This window comes from Muntiacus reevesi, chromosome 6 (genome assembly GCF_963930625.1).
Source record: "Muntiacus reevesi chromosome 6, mMunRee1.1, whole genome shotgun sequence".
In the NCBI taxonomy this organism is placed as follows: domain Eukaryota; kingdom Metazoa; phylum Chordata; class Mammalia; order Artiodactyla; family Cervidae; genus Muntiacus; species Muntiacus reevesi.
The window spans coordinates 10,343,171-10,370,796 of record NC_089254.1 but is presented as its reverse complement, the minus strand read 5'-3'; the positions used below and the strand labels follow the sequence as shown (position 1 = coordinate 10,370,796).

Below are 27,626 nucleotides of genomic sequence, written 5' to 3'. Positions count from 1 at the left end.
TTGAGTGAGGGTGAATACTTCTTCAGGTCAAATATTTGGGGGTAAAACAGAACATTAGTGTTAAGGAACTCTGATCTTAGGAAATTTCAGTGTAACTTTTTCTTTGTGCTTCATTTGTTCCTTAAAGGCTAAATTTGAGTAAAATATATTTCTAGCTCTTTCCCATTGAAGTCTTTTGAAATTATATTACATTTTCAAATAAAGTAACCAATTTTGATACATTTAAATTTAATGTTTTAGAGCTTATGTATTTTCTCCAGGCAAGAACACTGGAGTAGGTAGCCATTTCTTTCACTAGAGGGTCTTCCCGACCCAGAAGTTAGATTGAACTTAGGTCTCCCATATTGCCGGCAGATTCTATACCATCTGAGCCACCAGTCACCCATTTTTTAATATGATATCATAGATTTTATAATTTCACAGGAGTTTCCCAAACATTGTTGAAAGAGTACTTTGGACCAAACTCCATGCAAGGCTCTGGTTCTGCAGAAATGAGTAGGGTATAGATGTAGATCTGAAATTGATCAGGTGAGTGTTAGCCTTTGTTGATAGTGTACAGAATTTATATAAATATAGACTTAATTTTGGACTATTCAAGAGGTGTCAGAGCATTTATTGATTGATTGGTTTTGAAGACTCTGAGGAACAAAAGAAGCTAGTATTTCAGAGCAGTAGACAATGGCATCTTAAACTCTGGAACGTAAAATAAGCCATTAGATTACTTCGCTGCTTTAATAAGCTTACTAAATTAAATTTTAATGGTTCACACAATGAATAACAAAAACTTCATCTCTGTAATTAAAACTGAGCAGGTCTGTTTTCTCCAAAGATACTTCAGCTTTAATCATTTTAACCCTAAAGATAAAATTTTCTCTCCCTCTGGAGCTAACCCACATGAAATAGCACAGAATTCTGCCCTCATGTAAAGAACTTTGATTTAATGAAGTGCTTCTGTTGTTTATGCTTATTTTTTATAAGAGCTGTGGGTCATTATTGTTTTGTCCCAGAAGCTTACAAATAGACACTATTTAGCCAATAGTTTGAAGGAGAAGGCAATGGCACCGCACTCCAGTACTCTTGCCTGGAAAACCCCATGGACGGAGGAGCCTGGTAGGCTGCAGTCCATGCGGTCGCCAAGAGTGGACACGACTGAGCGACTTCACTTTCACTTTTCACTTTCATGCATTGGAGAAGGCAATGGCACCCCGCTCCAGTGTTCTTGCCTGGAGAATCCCATGGATGGAGGAGCCTGGTGGGCTGCCGTCTATGGGGTCGCAGAGAGTCGGACACGACTGAAGCGACTTAGCAGCAGCAGCAGCAGCCAATAGTTTGAAGTGGCCAAAGATTATTTTTGATACTTTCCCTTGAGAACCATTTTCTGAAGATGTCTACTTACTTCAGTTGCTTGTCATCTTTAGTCAGATGACAATTTTTTAATTTTTTAAATAAAAAAATGTTGTTACTCAAAAACCACAAAATTAAATAAATATAAAATAATTAAATTTTCCAATGACATTTTTATAAGTTCATAGCATGTGTACTTTGGAAATCATTTAGAGTTTAAAACTATATGAAACTTTAAAATAACATGTAATGGAGAAAGAGATGATATTTAAATGTAAATGTATACCTTTTAATTAACATATTAACTTATAAAACATGTACATATAAATTTGTGTAAATGTGTGCTTATGTTTATATTTGTATATATAAATATGACAAATCTTAGGTATATACATATATATGTTGTTGCTGTTTAGTCACTAAGTTGTGTTCAACTGTTTGTGATCTCATGGACTGTAGACCACCAGGCTCCTCTGTCCATGGGATTTTCCAGGCAAGAATACTGGAGTGGGGTGCCATTTCCTTCTCCAGGGGATAGTCCTGACCCAGGAACCGATCTCCTGCACCAATAGGCAGATTCTTTACCACTGAACAACCTGGGAAGCCCATATATACATATATATCCCTCTGTAATTCACTCATTTGCCAAACCACCTATTTGACAGAGAAAGAAGATATTTTATCAAGTGAATTTGCAGTTCTGTTAATTCATAGAAGTTTTTGTAAACAATTCCTTCTTGTAAAGAAAAATACATTTCATAATACAAATCCAAATATGAAGAAAGACAGCAATCATGAAGAAAAAGTAGATTTTTCTAAAAACTATTTTATTCTATTTTATTCTTATTCATAGTTTTATGCTCTTTGGAACAATTTCATTCATCTTGTATCAAGGAATAGCTAACCTAAGGCCAGGTATTCTAGGAATGGAGTGATTCAAAGCTAGAATTGTGGTATTTTATACTTGTTCACAATCTTAAACTGTAAAACATAGACTCTCTCTCTCACCTTAATCTCTTAATTTCTCCTAGGATTAAGAACTAATTTCTCCCCAACACAGTAATTCTTTTTCCCAAGAGAACACAGTCACTTCACTATGTAGAATGAAGTTGACAACTATTTTCATTTCAAACTATCGGAGAGAAATTTTAAATCAATTCTTCTAGGTTTAAATAGTAAGAAGGGAAATATCTTAGAATCTGATTAGTCCAGAGACTCACTCATAAATGAAATGTTCTCGAATATTCATTTAACAAATAACTTTTAAGTTACTATATTCTATTACATTTCAAGGAGTTGAGTACTGTGAAGCAACATTTTTGATAATTTCTAATGTAAAATATTAACATTAATAATCCATCTGAAACTTATTGACATATTGGGAAGGAAGAGGAAACCAAAATTTCTCCCAAATGGCTTTGCAATTGTTACCCACCATTTATTAAGTAATCCATCTTTTCCCTGCCAAGATAAGATTTACCCTACAATAAACTCTCACATGAAGTTAGATTTATTTATGGATTTTCCATATATATTTATATTAAAACTAATCCCTTTTACATTTCTCCTTTGGTCAATGTTTTGCTCAACAAGATTTCTTTATCTTGGATAGAAAATATATCCTCATTAAAGCTATAAGATAGAAAGTGAGGGGTCAGTGAGTCAGGCTACCTTCATAGACACAAGGAAGTCCAATAATTGTGAATTATTACAATTTTATATTTAAAAGGCCTCTCTCAAAAATAGAAATAGTAATCATTTATGTGTACTAATCATTCAGGGTTTATAATAACAATTTTTTAATCTTCCCGACTATGTGGAGAGGTATTATAATTATCAATACCATCTAAATTTTGGGGGATGAGTATTTGTCTCAGAGATGCAGGTCATTAGCTCAAGACTAAATGGCAAACAAATAAGAAAGAGAGATCTCAAATCTAACACAGATCTTGTGACAGTAATTCAAAGCTCTTTCTAATACTTCAAATTTCCTAGAGTTGGAAGCATTTTCAGAGTTTTGGCTTTGTGTCTAGCACTACAATAAATGTTGTGTGGTAGGAAAAAAAAATCTTCGGTTCTGACTCCCTAGGTTAACAGAGGAATCACCTCTAAAGTCCCTAATAGACTGAGCAGAGGCAAAACTGTGAAGTAGTGGCTTATCTTGTCACCGCATGCCACCTTTGCATGATAGAATTCTCGCTTCAGACACCAGCCATTTCATGCTCCCGTGGTCCTAACGAGCAAACGACACACCAGAGCCCCGTTCAGGTCTGTCTCCCTCGGACTTCGTCTCATGCTATGAAGCACAGTTGCTTTTCACTTTCAGGGCTGTGAATTTACAGCTCTGTATCCTCACGGCGTCTCCGGTTGCATAATAATTGAAGAGTGATATACCAAAATCCTTTCTTCTTGGCTGTTTTTACTTTATGAAGGACTTCTAGTAACTATTACTTTTTTTATTATTAAAGAAATATGTCATTGTGGGAAACTTCACCCATTATCCTAAAACTTATGATAATTTTAATCTTTGCTTAGATAAATATAAATAGATATAGATATATACACTATAGGGAGAAATAAAACAGTGGAAAGATGTGAGCTCTAATCCTTTCCTTAGCATTTATAACCTGGGTAATAATGGCAAATTTCTTTGGCTGCTAGTCCTATATCTACCCTGTATACAGATGGTAAAACATGGTCAAGTTCCACTTATCTAAGCCTCATTTCTTTATCTATAAAATGGATATACTTACCTTTGCTGTATTCACTAAGGCTTGTGAGGTACAATTGAGATCATGTGTATAGAAATCAACTGCAAAAAAACAACATAGCATAGGATTGAAAGATTTTAAACAGTGCACTCTTAAGGATGCTAATCTTTGTAGAAATTCTGCTTCTACTTTTCTAGTCTCTCCTGATATGAGGGATCTACTCTTGGCATATAAGGAAATTGAGTCGGACACAAACATATGTGCTAATTATTCTGCAGAAGCATTGGGACTTTAAAGTGAAAAATTTCATTATTGTAACACAGAATAGCAAAGAAGCTTTCCATCTCTTCCTTTGCACTATGAGTTATCCAAGTTTATTCTCATCATGTAAAAGGTGGGCAGAAGGCCCCCAAAACAGAACTTCTTTGTCTTGGCCACAAATGAAACTTTTTTTTTTTTTTCAATTAGGCCAGCATCACAGCAGAAACAAATAAACCAGTCAGCAAACAAAGCAGAGAAGATTAAATCTATGGGATATCAGTATCATTTTCTCTGTTTTTAAGGCAAATGAAATCTCTCATGCCTTCATAGAAATGACTAAGACAAGAAGCTGGCCTTCTGGGTAGAGGTCAAGTGCAATTTGATAAGGACCTTGATCTCAGAATTTATTAAAAATCAGAACATCTTATTAAAAATTATGATGAAGTTTTCTGAGCTGTTGTAAGAACCAGAAAATGTCAAGTTTCAAGAGACTTTAGACCTTATCTGCTAACAAAGCTGTTTCATTTTACAGATGGAAACTAGAGCTGAGTTGATTAGCCTAAGATGATATGGGTATGGTGAGTGGTAAAATCAGGACAAAAGAATGGATCAATAATATCACTTGAACATTAATATTTGTAACTTCAGTAATTATTTATACTCTTTAAGTTTCCTTCCAAGTGTAGTTATAGATACTACTTCACAAATACTTAGGCCACTCCCTGAAATGCTTTCTCCATCTACCTCAAATCTGTATGGTTCAGCATATAGATTACATACTCAGAGAAAGTTTTTCATGGAGAAGAAAGAGAAGAGAGATGGGAATACTGTGATTCTACTGTTTTAATTATTACTCTCCCCTTCATCTTTTTCTTTAATTTGAAAGATATTTGCTCAGTTGCATCCAGTATGTCTAAGGCAACATGCCTCAGTATTGATGCTCTCAGGACATACCACGTCTATTACTCTTTCTTGTCTTCTTAATCTCTTTATGCCTCATTTTTTTCATCTGCAAAACAGGGCTGACAATAGTACCTACCCTACCTGTGAGAATTCAGTGAGACAACATATATAAAGCAATTTGAGCATTGCTAACACGTGAAAATGCTAATACTATTTGCTATTAATATGACCACTATTGTTATTTGCGCAATCTTTTCTTCAGACAGTGTCAGTGAAATGCCACTTTTTAAAGTAATAAGGCTTTTCACATGGTACCTGGAAAAATCTGGCCAGAGAGCCCCAATATATTATTTGAGATTGTTTTTAAAAGTCAGTTTAAGTGCAGAATTATTTTCAGATCCCATTGAAGATTGTTTCCTATAATTATAATGACAGATGCAGTTTTTTTAATGTGTAAAATTTTAAATTAGGTTATTAAAGGAACAAGTTTACCAGAAATGTGCAAAAACAGTCCCAGAAATTGTGACTCTCTCCTAGTAATCTTATTTCACACAGAGATAAAAGTTATACTTTGATTCTATAAGCTTTCTAAGGACTTTCCACTTCTCTGACTGTATCTGGGCCCCATCCCTGACTTTTTGGACTTTCTAGAGGCTCCACAATTAAATTACAGTTTATTCTCAAAGACAAATGGAACTTGCCCAGGTTGCAATAAAAATAAGTGTCTGTATAGTGAATACTTAAAATGTTTTATGGAACCAACTTCCTTGAAGTTCATTTTAATATTGCAAGACAGGCATTATCATCCTTGTTTTTCAAATGAGAAAATGGAGCTTCAGAGAGACTGACCGACTTTCCCAGGGTCACACAGCTCGTAAATGCTATAACAGGATTTCAAACCTAGCTTGGTCATTTGCCATGTAGAAACATTAAGAAGCTTTACTGAAAAAAAAAAACAGCATTCTAGAAATGATTGCCTTTTAAAACATATATAGAAATATTACAAATAAAATTTAAGAGAAAAATCGAATGAAGATCATATATGAAGAAATATAAAAAAGAAGAAATATCTTTTTAAACCAGATAGTCTGTAAGAAACCAGTGATTCTATACTGCAGTATTTAATAGAGTGATCTAGCAAATAAAAACACATGGATGTACTTTTACTCTGAGCAACAGATGTTCTTAGATTTTTTTTAACATTTATTAACATGAATGATTAGCCTGATCTTTGAAAATAAAATTTTTAAAATATTTTTCTGCAGAGCATTTGAGACTTCCAGTTGTCCTGTGGGATTATTTGTATCCCAGTTTCCTTTAAAGCCAGTTTTACTTTAGGAACATTCTAGAAGCATAGTGAGAGGAGCGTACACTTGTAGTAAGTTGCTTCAGTCGTGTCCGACTCTTTCTGACCCCATGGACTGTAGCCTGCCAGGTTCCTATGTCCATGGAACCAGACAAGAATACAGGAGTGAGTAGCCATTCCCTCCTCCAGGGGATCTTCCCAAACCAGGGATCGATCCTGTGTCTCTTATGTCTCCTGCATTGGCAGGCAGGAATTCTTTACCACTAGCGCCACCTGGAAAGCCCAGTGAGAGTCAGGATTCATGTGCAGGTAAAGACTGCATCTCTGAACTTTCCGGGGAACACAGAGCATTGTGGATGAGTAGTAGCTCCGTACCCAGATTTGAGAATGGACATGTATCAATATTGGGAGAGTGTTAATGGTCCCTCTTGGCCTTCATGGGGTTTTTGGTTTGCCTTAAATGTTTTGTTTTTTCTCATAGCAGTCTCTACTGCCTTCTAATATTTAGGTGCTGCTTCCCATGTACAGTAATCATACAATGGAAGGAAAGTGATTATCATAAATGATGTCAGTGTTGCCACGTATTGAGGGAAAAAAATGATACAGGTGCTATTCAGAACCAGAAGTGTTCTGTGGAGTTATATTGTCCTCTCATGTATATATAGAACTGATGTCGTCAAACTGTGTGGAGCTGCTCAAGGCCTCCTGAAGAGTCTCATCCACTTTTGAGCAAGAGTTGCCTTTTAATTAGACTGCTCAGATCATCTATATAAGTCATAGTAATTCACACTATCAAAAATATAATTACCATAAATATTTTAGGATCTCCAGCTGGATTTAATTAAGCAAGAGAGTCCCCGCCCGCCACGTTTATACTCACCAAATGGTTGTCAGTTCCATGTAAATTTTATGAAAGTCCTGTGTATGTTTTTAAGATTCTGAATTAATTTAATTACCAATTATGGTACCATCAAACAAAAGACATGCTTTTCCAAAGTAAAATGATCATGAATATGGGGAAAATGAAAACGTAGACCATAGATTCGGAAAAACTTAGGTTTGAATTTGGACTCTACCTCTTACTCAGTGGAAGACTTTGAGTAAGTCTCTTAATCTCTCTAGGTGTAGTTTCTGCCTCAATAAAATGAAGATGCCACATACCACATAGGGCTACTGTGAACGTAAATCATATGATACCTGGCCACACCAAGTATCCAACAATTTTGAGTTGAAGACAGTCATTAGCAGTACCCTATGAATTCTTCCCCAGTCTCATTGCTTGTCCTTCCCACTGAGAGGCAAATATTATTTATTATCCTAAAATTTCTAGTTATTATCACCATGATTTACTTAATTACATGTTTCATGTCCCTGAGCAATATATATATTTTTTTACCTTGTATATTTTCACACTTATCTTTCTGTTCTCAGCTTAAGGTCATCTTCAGGAAATCTTCCCCTGTTCCCCAGGTCCAGCTCCCTGATTGTCCCTGCCTCTAGGACTGCTCTTCACCAACCCATTCTCTAAACAAAATCCTGTCATTCTCCCAGTTAACACTCTAGAGGCTCCACTGTTCTCCTGATCTGGGCTTAGAGATAAGGGAGTTGATGCAACACATGCAAACCACAGTGTTAATTCCTAGGTTTTCTCAAAAAGACTTGACAACAGCCCCATGATGGATGCCTGTCTAGTCTGCTAGGAGAGGTGGAGTCTTCATAGAGCTGTCTCAGAGAGACCTGGAAGATTTCAGACAGTGAAACCTGAACGCCCCTTAATATTTACTGCCCCCTTACCCCATGGCTATTGTACAGATCTTTAGCTCTTCATGTTCCTCTGAACCAAGAAAACATGGAGCAGAGAAATGCTGACCTACTGTGACTTCAAAATACAGTTTTAGGAGATGATACATTCTTATGTCATCAATGTAAATAATTATAGAGTACTCACTACTCTGAGTTTCACTTGACAATATGATTTCCACAGTGAAATAATATAAATGAATGCTTTTGCTCATGACAAGGAAATTAATTTATAGGAAGGAAAAATTCTCGAAAGTCTTTAGAAAAAAGTTTTTTAAAGCCATCAGTTCAGTTCAGTTCAGTTCAGCTGCTCAGTCGTGTCCGACTCTTTGGGACACCATGAATCACAGCACGCCAGGCCTCCCTGTCCATTGCCAACTCCCAGAGTTTACTCAAACTCATGTCCATCGAGTTGGTGATGCCATCCAACCATCTCATCCTCTGTCGTCCCCTTCTCCTCCTGCCCCCAATCCCTCCCAGCATCAGGGTCTTTTCCAATGAGTCAACTCTTCGCATGAGGTGGCAGTCATCTCTGAAAATGCCTTCTATAGATCAGTAAAAGATTAATAAAAGTATATAAAGATAATGCCTAACTAACATGATTATAGGGAAGCTTCCCTATAATCATGTTAGGTCAAACTTACCGTATAGGGAAATTTTTTTTGTATACAGCCTATAAATATCCACATTTTGGAATTAGGATTACTAATTAAATTATTACTAATTTTACCAGAGATATTTTTCAAATCTGTGTTTATCCTTTTGTGATATATTGATGTCATATATATATAATTTACTTGATGCTGAGTCCTTAATCAGGACATAATCTATAAATGCAACATTATCCCCAGAATAAATAAGACCTAAAATAAATAAGACTGATTTCCATTGAGAAAATAAACTGGAGACTTCTGTATTTGCCAGAAAGTTAATGTCCAAATGTAAGTATTCCAAATGGTGCTTTGGACAAAGTCTTTAGAAAGAAAATAAAACTAGTTTCTGCTTTGAAAACAGTTGACCTCAAAAGTTTTAGATTGATTCTAAATTGGAATTTTTTGCTGAGTTATCTTGAAAGTTTTTTCATTTTGTTTTGTTTTTGTCAGATGTACTAAAAGGTCCAAAAAACCTAGGGCATCTGTTTATTTATATTATATAAGGTTAGGAAGCCTGTTACTTCTTAAATACCCTGTTAGGGTCTTCTGTTTCCCAGATAACAATATCGTATTTCAAATAACTTGAGTCTGAGAGTTGCCAGCAACTCTTGAGAGAATGACTCCCCAAATTACATTTTCAGTGATGTGCAAGATAAGACTTCATCATTCCCTGTCTAAAAGCCAGTATTGTTGGAAACAATTTAAGGTATTTAGGGTAAATACATCACTTCATCCCATTCACTCTGTTAAAACTAAAGCTCCCAAAATATTTAGTTAATGGGCATTATTTTATTTTTAAAATTTTTCTTCATTCATTCAACAAATATCTATTGGATATACCTTATGATATACTCTTACGTAGAATGGTCCGTCAGAGAATAATGAATCCTAGGGCTGGAAGGGACCTAGTCCAATTTTACCAACTAGAGATGAAAAAACTGATCCCTGGAGGGTTGCATCTTTTGCTTATGATTAGTTACATTAGACTAACACATCTACTTAGTGGTAGAACTGAAACTTGGCCCAAATACTCTTCTTTACTCTTTTCCTGAGCCCTTAAGCTGTATTTTATTAGTTACCTATTATTGCATAAAGTATTACCCCAATATTCAATAACTTTAAAAGATAATCAGCATTTATTATCTCTGGCTTCTAAGTTTCTAAGTCAGAAATTTAGACAGGACACAGGGGAAACAATTTGACTTTGTACCTTGATGTCTGGGGCTTCAGCCTGAAGTCTTATAGGTGAGGTACTAGAATCATGTAAAGGCTCTATCATCACATGCATAGCAGTTGACACTTGGACTGTCAATCAGAACACCCAAACTTGGCCCTTCTACGTGTTGTAACCTGAGCTTCTTTACAACATTGTGGCTGGGTTCCAAGGCCAAGTGTCTCAATGAAAAGAGAGAGCCAAAGAGAAACCAATAAATAGGCTTTTTATAGCTGAGCCTATGAAGTCATGAAGAGTCATTTCTGCCACACTCTGAAAGTCAAGTCAATTACTAAAGTATCCCCAAATTGAAGAGGCATGAATATAGACACCACCTCTTGAAGGAGGGTCCACAACACATCTTAAGATTACGTGAGATAAGATTTATATTGAAGCTGCCATATTTGGGAGAATACCATCTGTAATAAGTCAAAGCTTATTTATGGGAGCCTGGTACAATTTGAAAACAATGTCCATCATTTTTGCATATAAAGGAGAAAGACAAGGCAACTCCATCAAGAATACATCCCTGGAAAGCCTAAAGCCAATCTTGCTGTTGTTACAAGATTGTTACAATGTTGAGCGTGGCTCAAACATACACACACACACACACACACACACACACTATATATCTATCTCTCTATATATATCCCTTACACGTTTAATATTCTGAGTTTATACCATATCTTCATGCTTATTAATGCTACAGGAATGATAGTAGTAAGACCCCTGAAAAAGTGAACAATAACTGTTATCTTCCACACTAGAAAGTGGAAGAAATTTTAGTCTCCTCATATGGATCCTCAAGAAATCAGAAAAAAAAATTACAATATATATGGAGATTTACTATATAAAGTCATATTAGAAAACCTCTCATTATTTTAGAATATTAAAGAATATTTATCTGACTATTAAGAGACAGGAATCATTGACAAAGTTTAAACCTAATAAGATATTATTTTCTGTTGTGATTAACACAAAATAACCAGAGTGATTAAGACATTTTAAATCATTTAACTAATTTGATTTCATGATGGAAAATCTTAGTTTTACTTTTTATTCTTAAGACTTATTACACTGGCATCTTGTTTGGGAAAATATTTTTTGTCACCCTTTCTGTTGCTGAATATAATTGAGCACATATCAACATAATTTAGTAAATTCAAACTGCTTTGACTTGCAATTACCAATTTAGCGACTGACACAGGGGCCCACTGTTATTATCATATTTAGGAACCATCTATTATACTGCATGTAATAACTTAAATGAATGCATAAAGACAGCTCTAAAAGGTAAGATGAAAAACTCTCTTTAAGCCTCTCAATTTAATGGCAAAGCTAATTTGCCGCATAGGTCCCAAAGGAAGGCCATCCTTATTAATTCATCCTTTCTAACCACTAAACATGTAGATGGTCTAAGTCCTTATTCTTCTAATTTTCAAAGCTCTATCAATTTACTTGGGAATTATTTTTTAAATATTTTTAGAATTTTAAATATAGTCGTATTAAAGATGAAGCTGGGACAGAGTCCTCGATTCAAGTATTATTAATTGAATAACCTTAAGTCAAACCCCAACTGAAGAGTCCTTTAAAACTAACTTGAATTCTAAAATACATTCCTAAAGAAATAAATACATGTATAAAATTTTTCTTGATATTATAACACTACAAAGGCAATGTTAAAGGATTTATACATTTCCCAGTTATGGCAATTATATGTTATATCCTATAAAAAATGAAATTATTCCAATGATTCTGTTGCCTAAATAGATTCCTTTGGGTACATAACAAATGGAAATAGAAGTTTTCATTGTACTTAATATCTATGCTTCCATAAGATTCTTCGAGGGTATCCAATGACATATTGTAGATTTGATCCTTAAGTTAATCAGAAATTCAAGGTTTTGTGAAATTTGGACCATTGAGTCTTACAGAAAAAATGGAGACGTAGCTATCTTCATCTTGTCCATGTGGACAATTGCACAAAGGAATGCAAATTTTATCAGCCTAATTCCGGTCCTGCGCACACAATGATATAGGTGTGGTTTCTTCTGCTTTCTTTCTCAGTAATTCTGTCTCTCCCTGGGGCCTGCTTTAACTTCCAGGCTGTCTCAAGAACCCCAACATTAAGAGCGCAATTGGCCTGCCTTACCTGACCGTTCCCTCTGCCTCTTTTCAATCCGGGCTCACTACTCTCCCTGCTTTTCGTTACCCTCCCAGCTGGTCGCCCTTTTGAAATGCGGCTGTTACACTGAGGTTTTCTCAGTCAGGTGTTAACTGCCATAACAGCTTAATGGGTCCCCTTTTTACTACCTCCTCACGTCATCACGTCATCGGAGGGTGCCTCTTCAACAGAGAGTGTTCTGCTGCCTTATAATTACATTAAGGCTGCTCACACTTCATTTTCACTAAACTAACCCTAATTTGGCTCTTTGGGACTTTATTCCTTTCTGGTTATTAGTCACTTTCAGGAGGAGAAGTTCTTGCTTAGAAAAGTAAGCTAGAAAGCAGAGACCCTCCAGATCTTACACAGTCTTAAGTGATCAAACAAATGTTTAATATAGAAATCTTTAGCTGGGACCAAAGTTTACGGTCTGCCCCATAATGGTATATATTTCATCATTATTTGGTTCTCGCACAGGTAACACATCAGTAATAACTGTTAGCAGTTCATTTGTGACCTCTGGCCATTTAACTGATTTCCATTGAAAATTTTACTATGCTTGCTCTGTCTTTGGTTGTTGAGTTGCTAAATCATATCCAACTCTTTGCGACCCTATGGACTATAACCCGCCAGGCTTCTCTGTCCATAGAATTTTCCAGCCAAGAATACTGGAATGCATTGCCATTTCCTTCTTCAGGGGGTCTTCCCAACCCAGGGATCAAACCCCCGTCTCCTTTTAGGTGGGCAGATGCTTGACCACCAAGCCACCAGGGAAGCCCTTGTTTTGTCTTAGTTTATGATTCAATTTTGTTTTATGCTTTTTCTTTTTCTGCTTTCATGATCAGATCAGTACTCACTGTGGATATGCTTAGTATCTGGGCAAAATCACCCTAGTGAAGCATTTTAATGACACAGCACTCTATTTTTAATGGCAGCTCAAGGCAGCTTGTTCTCAGTGCAAGAACTTGTGCATGCAATTTCCACAAGGAAACGAGAAGATCTATTAAAATACCTAATATCCCTTGTTGTAATGTCTATTTCTTTGGAAACACTCTGGAGATATCCAGGAATGGATGGCCTCAATGACTTCTTTCCAAGAAATTCTCCAAGGAAAAAAAGTATCTTCCCCTCTTTAAACAGTATTATTAAACAGAATATTTGTTGTTTGGCACTGGTAGCTCAGACAGTAAAGAATCTGCCTGCAATGGTTTGGAAAGATTCCCCTGGAGAAGAGAAGGGCAACCCACTCCAGAATTCTTGCCTGGAGAATCCCGTGAACAGAGGAGACGGATGGGCTACAGTCCATGGGGTCGCAAGAGTCTGACGCGACTGAGCAACTAGCACACACATCCACCCCCTTCTATTCAGAGGTCACAGTGACGATGTATACTAGGATTGCAGTGCTGAAATTGTAAGAATTCGTTGTGTTCTTCCCCTGCTACTGGGAATTTCCAGAAAAAGCAAAATGGTGATAAGCAAAAGGGAAATTTGGGGCCGTTTTCTGTAATATCTCTGAACATGTTCTCCCTTTGTTTGTGTTTTGTCAGTTGTTTTATCAGTTTATTATGACTGGTATTTTCATTGGCCATTGAGATTCGTTTTCCTTTATAGTTTGGTAATTACATTTGTGAAATATATTTTTAATACCTTATCACCATCAGGGCACTCTTAAGGGATGCAGTTAGAAAGATCACCAGACATTATGTCTTAAATGTATTGCTAATTAGTACTAACTCTTTTTTTTAATTGCAACTTGCTATTGTGTCATGAACAGAGCTTTAATTATACAGAATGGTCCTTGCTGAAATGGCACTCTCTTTGGTCTAAGTGCCTTCTTTCAATTTATGGAGTATTCCTTTGGGGAATTATTGTGAAACATTTTTAAAATTATACTTCCTGTTACTGAAAGACAGATTCGAAGCAGAACCAAAGAGTTAAGTTGAGATGACTATAACTTTTCCTTTTCCTCCCTACAGCTTTCTTCTTCTGTACTCCAAAGCTACACCACAGGGAACATTCATGTTAGCAAGACTGAATAAAACCCAGAACCTGCATCCCCAAACCAAATAGCATTCATCAAGATTGCTTCGTTGGTGTTCTTAATTAAATTAGTTAAATGATTGAATAAGTCTTATTTATGTACCTTGACTTCTTTATATACTGAATTTTTTTTAAAGGAAACTGGCAAAGTGAGTCATGAGCAAGTTCTTCACAAATACCAAGCTTTCTGTAATAAAGCAGGTGGCAAAATGTACTCTTCACCTGAAATATTAGGTTGCCACACTGAAATTGACTTGGATACCATCAATTAAGATAAATGTCTTTTAGATCATATTAGGGTCATGGTTGGAAATAATTGCTATGATGGCAACTATTCACATCATCATGGCTTGCATTTAGCCATCCGACTAGGCTGACCATCCATGATATCATTAATCCTGCTTAATCTCTCTTTTTTTTTCCCCCTGGGAATCGAGCTAACTTTATAGAAACTTTTGAACTGCTCAGACTGCCATGCAAAAAGGATCATTTCCAAGGTGCTCAAATTTCAGGGAAATGGCTCCTTAAATAATTTAATAAGAAAAGGGAAGCTTTGTAATGATTAAATTACATTTGATGGCACTTTTCAGTATTAGTAAATGTATGCTACTGGAATTGGAAATACAAGGGCAAGCTTGTCCCTTGTAAGGCTGAATATCTTTGTGTGGAATCTCAGGATTGTGGGTGCATAAGGGTAGGTCCCACTCAGACATTCTCTGTAGTGTGTAATGGTTCATAAGAGCAAGAAATGCATCTGACTCAGTAATATTTAATGAGTGAACTTATAAATACAAGAAGTGCTTCCTTGTATCGTACAACATAAGGAATATAGCCAATATTTTGTAATAACTGTAAATGGAAAGTAACCTTTAAAATTGCATAATTTTTTTAAATTAAAAAATAAAATATTCCTCATCACTAGAATCAGAAATTTTAAATTTTTAATTTTTTTTATTAAAAAATAGATGTAGTGCTTTCTGCTTTTTTCCACCCCAACTCCATTTCTGCAATTACAAATGTGGAGGTATATGTACACTTGATAGCAGAGCTAATGGAAGAAAGGGAAGCAGAGAAGCCTGGGCTGGTTTACAGCTGGTGAGCATTAATGTAAGAGCACCTGTGGTTAACAGCCAGCAATTGTTCTGATTGATGGATGTTTAAGTAGCAACAATTGTTAAATATTTTGAACAAAACCACAGGTCATTTCTTTATTTAACCCATCTGTTCTGGGGCTAAGCCCTTTCTACCTTAAGATATCCTTGAGATCGGGGCCAAACAGAATTCCTAAAGGTAATTAAGAGAAATTGAACTGAGCAAGAGAATGAACTATGGTCGTGGGTTCCATCTATTCCAATTAAACCCAGCCTTAGAGGTTTCACTGGCAGAAGATTGAACCCAACTAGGGAAAATTTTGATGTGAGACAAGAGAGTAAATTAGAGTGTATACTAGTTTGGGGGTCCATAATTTAGGCTCACCAGAGCTCTTTCACTAACTTTCTAATCAATTTAAGGGAAATCATTTCAGTAGGTTTTCAGTTAAAAATTCAGAAAACTTGAATTCTAGAATCCCTTCCAGTTCCATCATCTAATCAAATCAGGTGTATTTTTTTCTGAAAGAGAATCTTTTCAATAGTGTGTAAGAGGACAAAATAACATGTTATAGGAAGACTAAAATCATAAACCTAGAGTTTTAAATTCCTGTGGGTCTTTATAGACTGTTTTAATGCTTGTATGCCATTGAATTCTACCTAAATATTTTAGAGTTTGACTTAAATACATACATCCCGCTTCTCTCATGGGTGGAATCATAGGACTTTCCTATTCAGGTGAATTCTTTACCACTGAGCCACCAGGGAAGCCCTGACACATATATGTATGCTTTTAACTTACTAGTGGGCTTAAAGTCAAAGACAATGCGTAATGATCAGTGTATGACACTTGAAAATTGCAATTTACATCCTGAGTTTCCTGACATACTAATATGTAAACTGAATACAATTTACTTTGTTGGGGGGTGGGGCGGGGAGGACAAGTATATTGAGCCCTGTATGGTCAGGTTACTCAGGATGGTTATTTTCTTGCTTTCTGTACATCCCCGGCTTGCCCAGAGCCTGCTTCTCTCACATGCATATCCAGTCCCCTTAATGACAGGACCTAATCAGTAACTGTCCATATGGTCGCCCTCTGCCCCCGCTGCTGGTTTCCCTGGCAACCAAACCAACATGGTAACCGAAACAACATGACGTCTGTTCCCCTTTAAATGGTAGCCTCGTTCCCCGCCCCGCTGCCCCACCTAGTAATGGAGGTTACTGCCCCATCCTGCCTGCCTGCCAGCTACTGCAGGGGGTGTCACTCCAAAGCCCACATCCAGTAAACACCCGAGTCTCTGTTGCCATCTCCTGTGGCTCATGGGTCCCAAGGCTGGGCAACTACAAGGCTTGCAGACCTACAAAGTGCAGCCCTCTCTCAATCCCAAAGGAAATCAACCCTCAATATTCATTGGAAGGACTGATGCTGAAGCTCTAATACTTTGGCCACCTGATGTGAAGCGCTGGCTCATTATAAAAAGCCCTGATGCTAGGAAAGATTGAAGGCAGGAGGAGAAGGGGATGACAAGGGATGAGATGGTCAGATGGCATCAAGTCAATGGACATATGAGTGTGAGCAAACTCTGGGAAATATTGAGGCTCAGGGAAGCCTGGGGTGCTACAGTTCAGTCCATGGAGTCACAAAGAGTCAGACACGACTGAGTGACTCAGCGAACGACAGCAACCACTGGTGAGGCAGCCAAGAGACCAAAAAAGCTCCAGTGAGCCTCAAGATGTCAGAAAATAAAGATGGGGTGTGAAAGTTAATGAAGTGATCTGAGGAGGCGGTCCAGCAGCATGTGTGGCCCTGTGGAGCTGACCACTGTGAGAGATGAGAGATGTCTTTCTCTTCCATTAAACTGATGATCTCCTGCTAACCTCAGAGCCTCTTACAAGTTTAAAGGTAGCTGTCCCATGCTCCTGGCTCTTCTGACTGTGTGGGGATGGCTAAAGAATACAGACAAAGTGTAAGCACATGGATTATCTATCAAATACTTGGATGTTAGCTGGTCAGGTAAGACCAGCGTACCCCCAACCACCAGCCCTAAACAGCTACAGACACCGGCTTTAGGAGTGTTAACTCAGGACAAGCTCGTGAGTTGGAGGTGGCCGGTTAACCAGAAGGGTTTGGGGCCTGTGGCAACTGCAAAATACCCTTGGGCTTCTGGTTCCTGCTATGGAAGTGGGCAGAGCAACGATACTGCATAATGGGACAATAGCTATGTGTAGTCCACAACGTGTTACAACAGGTGCAACCCATGGATGATACAGTCCTTGGAATTCTCCAGGTCAGAATACTGGGGTGGGTAACCTTTCCCTTGTCCAGGACCTTCCCAACCCAGGGATCGAACCCAGGTCTCCCACATTGCAGGTGGATTTTTTACCAGCTGAGCCACAAGTGAAGCCCAAGAATACTGGAGTGGGTAGCCTTTCCCTTCTCCAGGATCTTCCCAACCCAGGGATCGAACCCAGGTCTCCCACATTGCAGGCGGATTTTTTACCAGCTGACCCACAAGGGAAGCCCAAGAATACTGGAGTGGGTAGCCTATCCCTTCTCCAGCGGATCTTCCCCACCCAGGAATCGACCTGGGTTCTCCTGCACTGCAGCCAGATTCTTTACCAACTGAGCTATTAGGGAAGCCCCAGAACAGGTGCGAGGTGTTACAAAGGCCTACTGGGGCTGTAGAGCATTGCACAACGGCCACCAAGTTCAGGAAGGGGCCAATACAGATGCCACACACTAGCACTTCCACCTGCCCTACAGGCTAATTGAAAGGATGAAGGGACTACGTAATGACAATTGAGATGGGAAAACTCTCCACGTGTGAACACGTCCCAGGAGCAGCCACTCCAGTGTTTATGCCATGTTAACCCAGAGGCAACTGGTCAGCACCATCCAAGGGCAATGGGTGACCACCTGAGGGCTGCTGCCAGTGGCCGGTCAGGACAATAGCTTGGTTTTGCTCTTGCCCCGGGATCTGCCCCCAGAAGAACACATGATAAATCACCCCGGGGCTGGTAGGTACGGCCCGGTGGTTTGGGTTTGCTTCCTCGTGGGGAGTAATATTAGAAAAGAATTTAAAGGCTTCACCTGTCTGCTACTCAGCCCCACCTAAAACTACTAAAGGAATTAATTAGGGCACCATCATCTTAACCCTTGGTCCATTATACTGTCTCTCTAGTATTCGGCACCAGCTCTGGGAACTAGGGCTGGACAGGTGGGATCATACCACGGACCAAGACAAAAACCAGACCAAGACAAAAACCACAGCAGGGGTGGTATTATCTCAGAATGCTCCTACTGCTTGTATTTTGCTTAATGGTCATATCTCCCCTGTACTTACATCTTACATTCCCTCCTTAGTCCAAGTGGAGGGAGTCTGTTCAGGGCTGGGAGACAGTAGTGACCTCACTGTGAAGTGAGTTTGATTACTGGGTCCCTCTGGTGGGCTATAGTCCATGGGTTGCAGAGTCGGACATGACTGAGCACGCATTGTTTTAGTGAGATGACGCTGTTATCCTCAGGTGGACTTCCAGATGAAAGTTGACCTGGAAAGCCCCTGGCTCCAAACTTTGCCCGCCTCTTGATAGCTGTTACCTGTATCACATGCGTGGTGTTTGGTTGCAGCGAGACTCTTTATGCCCGAGCCCAGCGATATCACAGAAAAGGGGTAGGCCAAGACTGTAAGGATGCTGCAGGGCATGCAGGGATGGAGCGTATGGTCAGGCCACTCAAGATGGCTGCCCTCTTGCTCTGCATTCATCCCTGCTGGACCAGGCTTTGTTTCTCTCAAGTGACTCCAGTCCTCTTGATTATAGGCCTAATTAGTGGCTGCCCACGTGCTCGCTCCCTGCCCCAGCTGCTCGTTTCCCTGGTAACTGAGCCACCCTGATGTAAATTCCCCCCATAAGTGGTAGCCTCTTTCTCCCCCAAGTAGCAAAGATTGCTGCCACACCCTGCCTGCTATTTGCTGACAATGGTGGGATTTGTTCCAGGACCTTTGGCTTAAGATCCCCTCTCCAGTTGTGGAGTTGATGTTTCCACCATGGTCTCCAGGCCCTTTCTTCAGTCTGAAGTCTTACAGGCCTACAGGACACAGCCCAAAGGCACCCAGTGTGGATACTAAGTCCAACCAGAATATGTAAAATCTGAGAGCGGTACAATCAATACAGCATTAGATGCAATTATAACCACTCACCCCTATTTGAAACCATTTTCACACAAATCCCACTGAAGAAAGGAAATGTTTGTGTTTAAAATTTTTTTCACCCCTTTATTTTTCCATGTATTAAATTATCTGCAGGGAAATGAAAAACTGTTTGTTTGTGACAAAGCAGCCTATTTCTGACTATTGTGCTCTTGAGTAGGACTGGCCAGCTGTTAGGTGACAAACCCAAGTCTTACTGTGGAAGAAATCTATTCTTAATAGCAACTTGAAACTTGAAGAATTTGTAGGAAAGAAAAATACTCAGGGCTCTAAATAAACTATTTAAATAAAAGTTGGCTTTTGATTACCCAGAAGGCATGGCTATTAGTCCTTTACAAAGCACAAATTTTATTTATTCATGCCCATGGAAGTGACTTTTTTGTGAATGTTTCCAGCAAAATTTTCGGCAGTTCTTTTGATGCCATGTGTTAATTGTAGTCCACATTGATTGCTCTTGATTTCTCAGAATCTTTTATTGTGGTCCTGACATGTAAAGGGGGCTCAAGAATTCCTTAATGGGAGAACTTTAGACAACAACCAGACAACAATCTCTCCAGGTTGACAGAAGGGGCAATGAAACCTGCAGTGGCATTTGCCTCATGAAAATACGGTCCTCTTTTTTTGTATCTTTCTTTTTATTGGAGAATAATTGCTTTACAATGTGGTGGTGGTCTCTGCCTTACATCAATGTGAATCAGTCATAATCATAATTATATACATATGTATACATATATCCCCTGCCCCCCATCCATTCCACCCCCTAGGTCATCACAGCACACCAGGCTGGGCTACCTGTCTTTAACAACAGCTTTCTGCTAGTTTTCACTTTTACACATTACAGTGTGTATATGTATGTCAAGCATACTGCTCTTACTTTACATGGATTTTATTTAGGGTGTCTTGGGACACTGATCTTCAAGTCAGATTGACAGGGGAGAAAAAGGCCACAGGCAATATTAGAGCTACATTAATTTTAATGTCTTTGTTACTTTTATATTTTTTAGGTCTTAAAAGACCGTTTTCAAAGGCCCAAAATGAAGTTCACACTTACCCGCTGGTGCTTGACCCTCTTCATCTTCTTGAATGTAAGTGAAACAGAGTTGTTTTAAGCTATGTTAATCAAGAATGCTGAAACAGTAAGGTGGAGTATAATTGAGCAAGAATAGACATTGTTCTCCAGAAGACAAACTATAATTTTCTTTAATATTTTGTTAACAAATCTCTTTACATTATTCAAGGAAAACTATTACTAACATTCTATGCCTGTCAATTTAATGTTAAGGGGATTTCCATTTTATAATGTTACACATCAAAGTTTATGGGAATAATTGCTAATGTAGTCCTTCCTTCTGTACCTGTCTGAATGAGGACAGTTTATTTTATTATGTAAGACAGCTGTGTTATTTTAATCTTCAGATAAAGTACAATATAATTTGCTAAAAGTAATCCAGTACTTGGAAATGCATGTATCTTCATGCCATTGAAAATAAATTTTAAACAAGAATATTGTAGAAACTATTGGAATATTTTATTTTGTCTGTAAATGTCTAAGCCTTATGTCATATTCTATAGATGCACAGAGATTGGTATATTTAATTTATATTGATATTATTATTCACATCTCAAATGAAATCCTATGTGATCAACTATATGTGAATATTTCTGAATTTTGCTTCACAAATCATGTAACTAGACATTGATAGAAGAAATGATAAAGTAACTACTAGATAATAAGATAGTTTGAATATTATCCAATCATCTTTTTTTTTAGGAAAGACTAAACAAAGTCTTTTAACAAAGACTACATAACTTTTGGTGTGGTTTTTAAAAAAGCTCACCTTTTAAAAACTCTTACCTAGTACATTTTAAAATTCAAAGATTGAAAGAATTTCATATATTTGCATGTGCATGATAGGTGCCTTGTGGTTTGTAGGCATCTTTTTACTAGCAAGCATGATTGCACAAGGCACTTCAATGGCTTTATGAGGTCTTCACTGGGACAAACAGAAATTTTGCTTCTGTTTGTATTTGGATTATTTACTTGATCTGGAGGATTTGTCCATAAAAATTCTGATATATCAGTTTTCTTCTAAAACACTCATTATGTTCCACATTAATGTTCTTCAGAGAAAAGGAAATTTGTTCATGACATTAATTACTCTAAAATGTCACTTCTTAGATACATTATTAGGAAAAACCACTACCAATATATTTACTGAATTCTAGCAACCTGATTTCCAAATGGTCTTTAAAAATTATCAGTTTGGGTCACCACATTCCCTTCGCCTCATCTACCTTTACCAAAAGCACCCACTGTCTCTTCTTATCACTTTCTCTTCTTGTGCAGTAGCACAGTAGGCTTAGGACAGTGCTTGGCACGTAGTACTCAGAAGATGCTAGTAAGGATGATGACAACGATCACAACAAGAAGGAAGACGCAGAGAAAGTAGGCCCGTCTGAGAAGCATTTGTTGTTGTTCACTTAACTGTGTTTCCCTATTTGTGTTGAATTTATGATGCCGTGGACTGTAGCCCACCAGGCTCCTCTGTCCATGGGATTCTCCAGGCAAGGATACTGGAGTGGGTTGCCATTTCCTGCTCCAGGAAATTCCTGACTCAGGGATTCAATCCAGGTCTCTTAGTCTCCTGCATTGGCAGGTAGGTTCTTTACCACTAGCACCTCCTGGGAAGCCCCTTATGATATATACAGGAGTTTTATATAATGCTTAGGTAGAAAGTACATAGTCAGGCATCTGATCCCATCTGGAAGAAGCAGAGCTAACACTTGACATTTTATCCTTGACTTTGAAAAGTGTAAGTAAAACTACAAATCATCCTAACATAGACATTCTCATTACTAAGAACAGCGACATGGAAAGTTGGTCATGTCAACTTGTGAATTCTGGATTCATATTCCCATTGGAACAGGTCTGTCTGTGACAGTCTGTAAAAACGTCCTTCAAGCCAGTAGCGTGGATCCCCACAGTCAGTAGTTTTGGACCATTTCTAAAGTTCTACACAGAACTGCTCTCTTCTTGTTCTCTCTCTGTTCTTCTGGAAACCACCTGTAACGCACAAGGAAGCCGACTGTCTTCCATCAACGTAGGGACTGCTTCAACGCACAGCCATTCAAATCAGATTGCTTTGCTTCTAGACCCCATGACTAGTGTGGATGGAACCTTCTAGAATGTAAGCCCCACGAGGGCAGGGACCTTGCCAGTTTTGTTCTCCCTGCTGACTCTTCAGAGCCTAGGACAGTGCTGGCACCTGGAAGGCACTCCCAGTGAAAGAACAGTGATGTTTCCTCTGCGGACTGCAGCTGTCAGTGGCAGCTTGGCGGCCGTATGTGTGGCGCCATCTACTGGAACCTTTAGGAGTGACATCACATATACGGCGACTAAGCTGCTGCATAGGACAACAATTAAGAGGTGTTTTCTTTGTTTGATTTTGGAAGCATCATGCAAGATGGCTTGAATGCAAATCTTCGAATTTCAGTCTTTATTCAGAAAAACATCATCTCCTGCACGTCTCATTGCTATCTTCATGTGAGCATAAAATTATATATTTACATTCCACAAACACAGAGAATAAACAGAACACATATGACAAGTGGAATATTGTTTTCACACCACTTTGGTGGTTTAATCACTACTGTTTATATTTTCCCTCTTTACTGCTGAAAATTGTACCACCTCACTAGCAATTTTTATCTCTGAAATCATTAGCAGACAGTTTAATATGTTCAATGAACCTGATGAAATTTGCATGTTATTTTTCAGCAGTAGTAATACCATGACTGGAATTACGTAGATATAATGGTTATATATGTATATATGTCATGTATACATATATAACAGATGCCTCAACTTGTATGTTATTTTCAGAAGAAAATCACTGAAACATTCAGCTATCACTGGAAAAACTGCATTGTCAGTGCTCAAACATGAACCAGACCAGCAGCGGACTCAGAGTATCATGGCCCCCTGAGGACAGAGTTCTAATTGCTCATTCCCTCAGTGTTGAAACAGTCTCCGTTGAACCACGTTACAGGAAGTTCACTGGAGTTTTGTTTCAACATTGGAGGAATGATAAGATGCTACTGTCGTCTGTATGAACTACAGCTTCTTTTTCAGATGGTCATGTCGCCATGATTGCTGGTGTTTAAGACTGCATTAAACCAAATAATGTTGTCATTGAAACTACAGGTACAGGGTTTCCACTTGCTATTCTTGCACACACTGCCTCCCCATGGCCTCCATGAATTTCCAACTAACACAGGAGCATTTAATGGGTTGTTCAGTCTGTTTAAAAATAGAATTCAGAATGTTACTTTGGTCAAGCTTAAGCAAAATAGCTCCTAGTGTCTATCATATCTAATATAAGTGACAGAAAAAAATTATATATAGCATTCTATTACACCATAATGGTTTTCATCCACATTGATAAAGGACGTGTACACCTTTAATCATCATTGTTGGTTTGTTCATTTCTTCTGTCATGAATTCTAGAGGCATTAAAATTAGAAATAATTCTAACACTTAGAGTGGGGTCAACTATATTTGCAATAAGCATTCATATAGAGTTGTAACCATAATGTTACAACAATAATAAATATTCATCCTCTTCTGTTTGCAAGTGATTTCTACCCAGATGACTTGCTGATACCTCCACATCTAGTCCAAAGGAGAACTTATCTTTTCCCCCAAGAAAGGTTTTCCTTTCTTAATGTCTTCTCTTTCTCAGGACACTACCTTTTTTTTTTTTAAACCTAGCTGTATTGGCTAAAATATCTAGGCCATTTGAGTCTTCTTATTCTCCATTCCTTTTCAGGTATACTTCAGTGCTTTTATTATTTGAAAAAGTACTGAGTTGCTGTTTCTTGTTCCATCTTAAGGTGATGTAGTCCATGCCTTGAGCTGCCTGACTGGCCTTCCCAGCTCTAATCTGATGCCTAACTCTCCTTTCACAACTTTCACTGGTCAAAAAACTACAAGACATCTTTACTTTATCATGCGTTTAAAATATTGGCTAAAATATCTTGAGCCTTTCATGTCCCCAAAGTTTTGTATTTGTTTTCGTAGGGCTCTGTGTTATCTGATTTTCCTGGATTTCACTTCTTACCCTCAAACACGCTCCCCTCCAGTGTGGTTTCTGTACAATTTCACACAAAGCCTTCCCTTCCTCTGGGCTTACCCATGTGCCTTGCCTTCCATCCAGAAAGCCTTCCCTCTCCTCTCTGCCTATGCAGACAGTACGTTTATTCAAAGTCCAATTCTACCTTGGATCTGTACTCATTCCCATCTATTCTTTCTCCATGCTCTCTCTCCACTACGAATTTTTATTGTTTAGCCTTTAGTCATAGACTATCTCCTGGGACAGGATGCGCGGTCTACACAGTGAGATATGCTGGAAAACAATGAGGCTCTACCATGAATATCCTGGGGTATATGAGTCAACTTAATAAGGGTATTTATTTTAGCAACTGTGGAGAATAGAGAAAGGTATATAATGCTATCTCTGCCATCAGTACATTGGGGAAACTTCCATCTTAGAATAATTTAAACAGAATAAGGCCAATTAAAAGTGTTTCAGCAGGTGTGATAGAAAGCCAGGAGTATTTCTAACTTGAAAAAAACAGAAGTCAATGCAGGTTGACGCTTGCAAGTCTTCTCAAAAAAACTTCCTATGCATAATATGGATATGAAAAAAATCCAATTCAAGCACAATCAAAAACATCAGAGCCACAAAAGAAATTGAAATCTACCTAAACACAACTTAAGACAATTTGTCAGACATCCATCTTTTCACATACACAGACACACAACTTTGATTAATAGGACCTATGATGGTAATGAAAACCAGCAGACTGACAAAATAATGTCAGCCTGCACTGAAAATTCAGAAGCACTAGGAGAAATATTTAAGATTTACATTAATTTTCAGCAGTGAAAATGAATTATCTTGTATAGGTCATCTGCTGATGAAACCAGTTTAAAGAGATTAAGGCAATTATCCAAAGCAGAATATTTCAAAAGAACATATTTTGTTTGTTCTGTGGAATAAATGGGGTAAATTTTTTGGCAGTGTGTGCAATCTAAGTACAAACAAATCAGTTGAAAGAATCCATTTAAAATTTATTTATTGCACTAATATATCTACTTTGAATAACATAATTCATGATTCTTAGGAGTGCCAAAGAAAGCAAAGTTGATTTACTATTCATATTTTTTTGGAAATCAGGTTATTTATTTCTAAACTTTACATTGATAATAAAAATTTAAAAAATCTTGTAAAGAGGTGCATGGGTCTGTGTGGGTGCTATACATTTTCAGTGTGAATGGAATGAATGCAAATATGAAAATTTTAGGTAGAATTTATAGATGAAATATAAATACACTTAACTTATAAAGAAAAAATAATCCATGTGGAGACCGTGCATAATTGTTGCTTATAGGAGGAAAATAAATGTTTTCATACTTTTTGATTGCTTCATCATGTATTCCCCTATCTCTACTCTCCATAAGTAACTCCATTTCCTGTCTAATACAGCGCCCACTTCCGGTTCTTCCTGCCAGTTCAGATTCCACCTACTCTCCAACACTGGAGCCGGAGCCATTTCTCTTCCTTTTAGGAAAACAGAGACTGTTGCAGGCACAGCACAAATGCTTTGACCGAATGCAGAAGTTACCCCCCTACCAGGGAGAAGGTAAAAAGAAGGCTGTGTGTGAATGTGTGTTTCAGGCACTAGTAAAGGCTTATTTTCTTCCATGGGTAAATATGTTAACTCAATTAATTTAATATGCCAATGGTTTTAACAGTGGCTTTCACACTGTGGTATGTCTGTGTATTTTATGCCACAGACATGCTTAGTTTCTTTGCTCAGGTTCATCTGACTGCTTTTGGTTAACATCTGCCCTTAAGACAAAATTAAGTAGAGCAGCCTGTGGTGGCTCAGCAGTAAAGAATCTGCCTGCAATGCAGAAGACCCAGGTTCGATCCCTGGTCAGGAAGATCCCCTGGAGGAGGGCATGGCAACCCACTCCAGTACTCTTGCCTGGAGACTCCCGTGGACAGAGGAGCCTGGTGGGCCACAGTCCACGGGGTCATGAGGAGTCGGACATGACTTAGCAGCTGAGCATGCACCCACAATAGAGCATATACTTTCACAAGGTTGCTTTCATAACATTTCTGGAGATATTGTAAAGGAGAGATTTTGGAGCAAAGATTCGACACAGATGACAAGTAAGCCTTTTGAGGGACAAATGGAGAATATCCTACCAAAAAAAAGGAAACTTCCTTAGTAGTTGGAAAAGTTAGTACCTTTATTTTGTTGCTGCTGCTGCTGCCACGGCTGTTTTAACATTTCCGTACCCGAGTGGAGAGCCCCTGAGTAACCGTCCGTGCCCTGTTAAATCTCACTGAGGATTCTACGGTTTTTGATAACTGCAGTGTAATTTCTTTCTAAATGGCCAGGTCTGTACTGCAACCGCACCTGGGATGGCTGGGCCTGCTGGGACGATACACCAGCTGGAACGCTCGCCGAACAGCACTGCCCAGATTATTTTCCGGACTTTGATGTGGAAGGTAGAGTATTTCTTTTTAGCTTATATTTTGCTATGAATCTTTTAGCATTTTTCTAGCTCCAAAAAGAAAACCAGATGCAAAATATGCCAAATCATAGTCTCTACAGTTTAGCACGTTCTGAAACATTTCCACAAATGAAATATCCAGTTGTACAAAGATTGTGAGCTGCCCTTATTTTTTAAGTCAATTGCCGGTTGTGCATGTTGGTCATACATTCTATTAAATATTAAATGAAAATGAAAGATTTATATATTTTAAGTATTTAATATTGAATTTTAATAAACATTGCAATTACTTTTTCTAAAACTGAACAGTTTTTATTTATAGCTGAAGTTTTTGTAAAATTTTCAAT

The 27,626-nt window shown here is 38.0% G+C and overlaps 1 protein-coding gene across 1 annotated transcript in view; it reads left to right on the top strand.

Moving 5' to 3' along the window:
• The window catches only part of CALCR (calcitonin receptor), a 109,642-nt gene that overhangs the window by 45,606 nt on the left and 36,410 nt on the right, over window positions 1-27,626 (top strand). Inside the window, exons 2-4 of the mRNA XM_065939781.1 lie at window positions 20,696-20,776; window positions 26,240-26,396; window positions 27,164-27,274. Of these exons, the coding sequence (XP_065795853.1) occupies window positions 20,696-20,776; window positions 26,240-26,396; window positions 27,164-27,274 (349 nt within the window). The remainder of the gene's footprint in view (window positions 1-20,695; window positions 20,777-26,239; window positions 26,397-27,163; window positions 27,275-27,626) is intronic.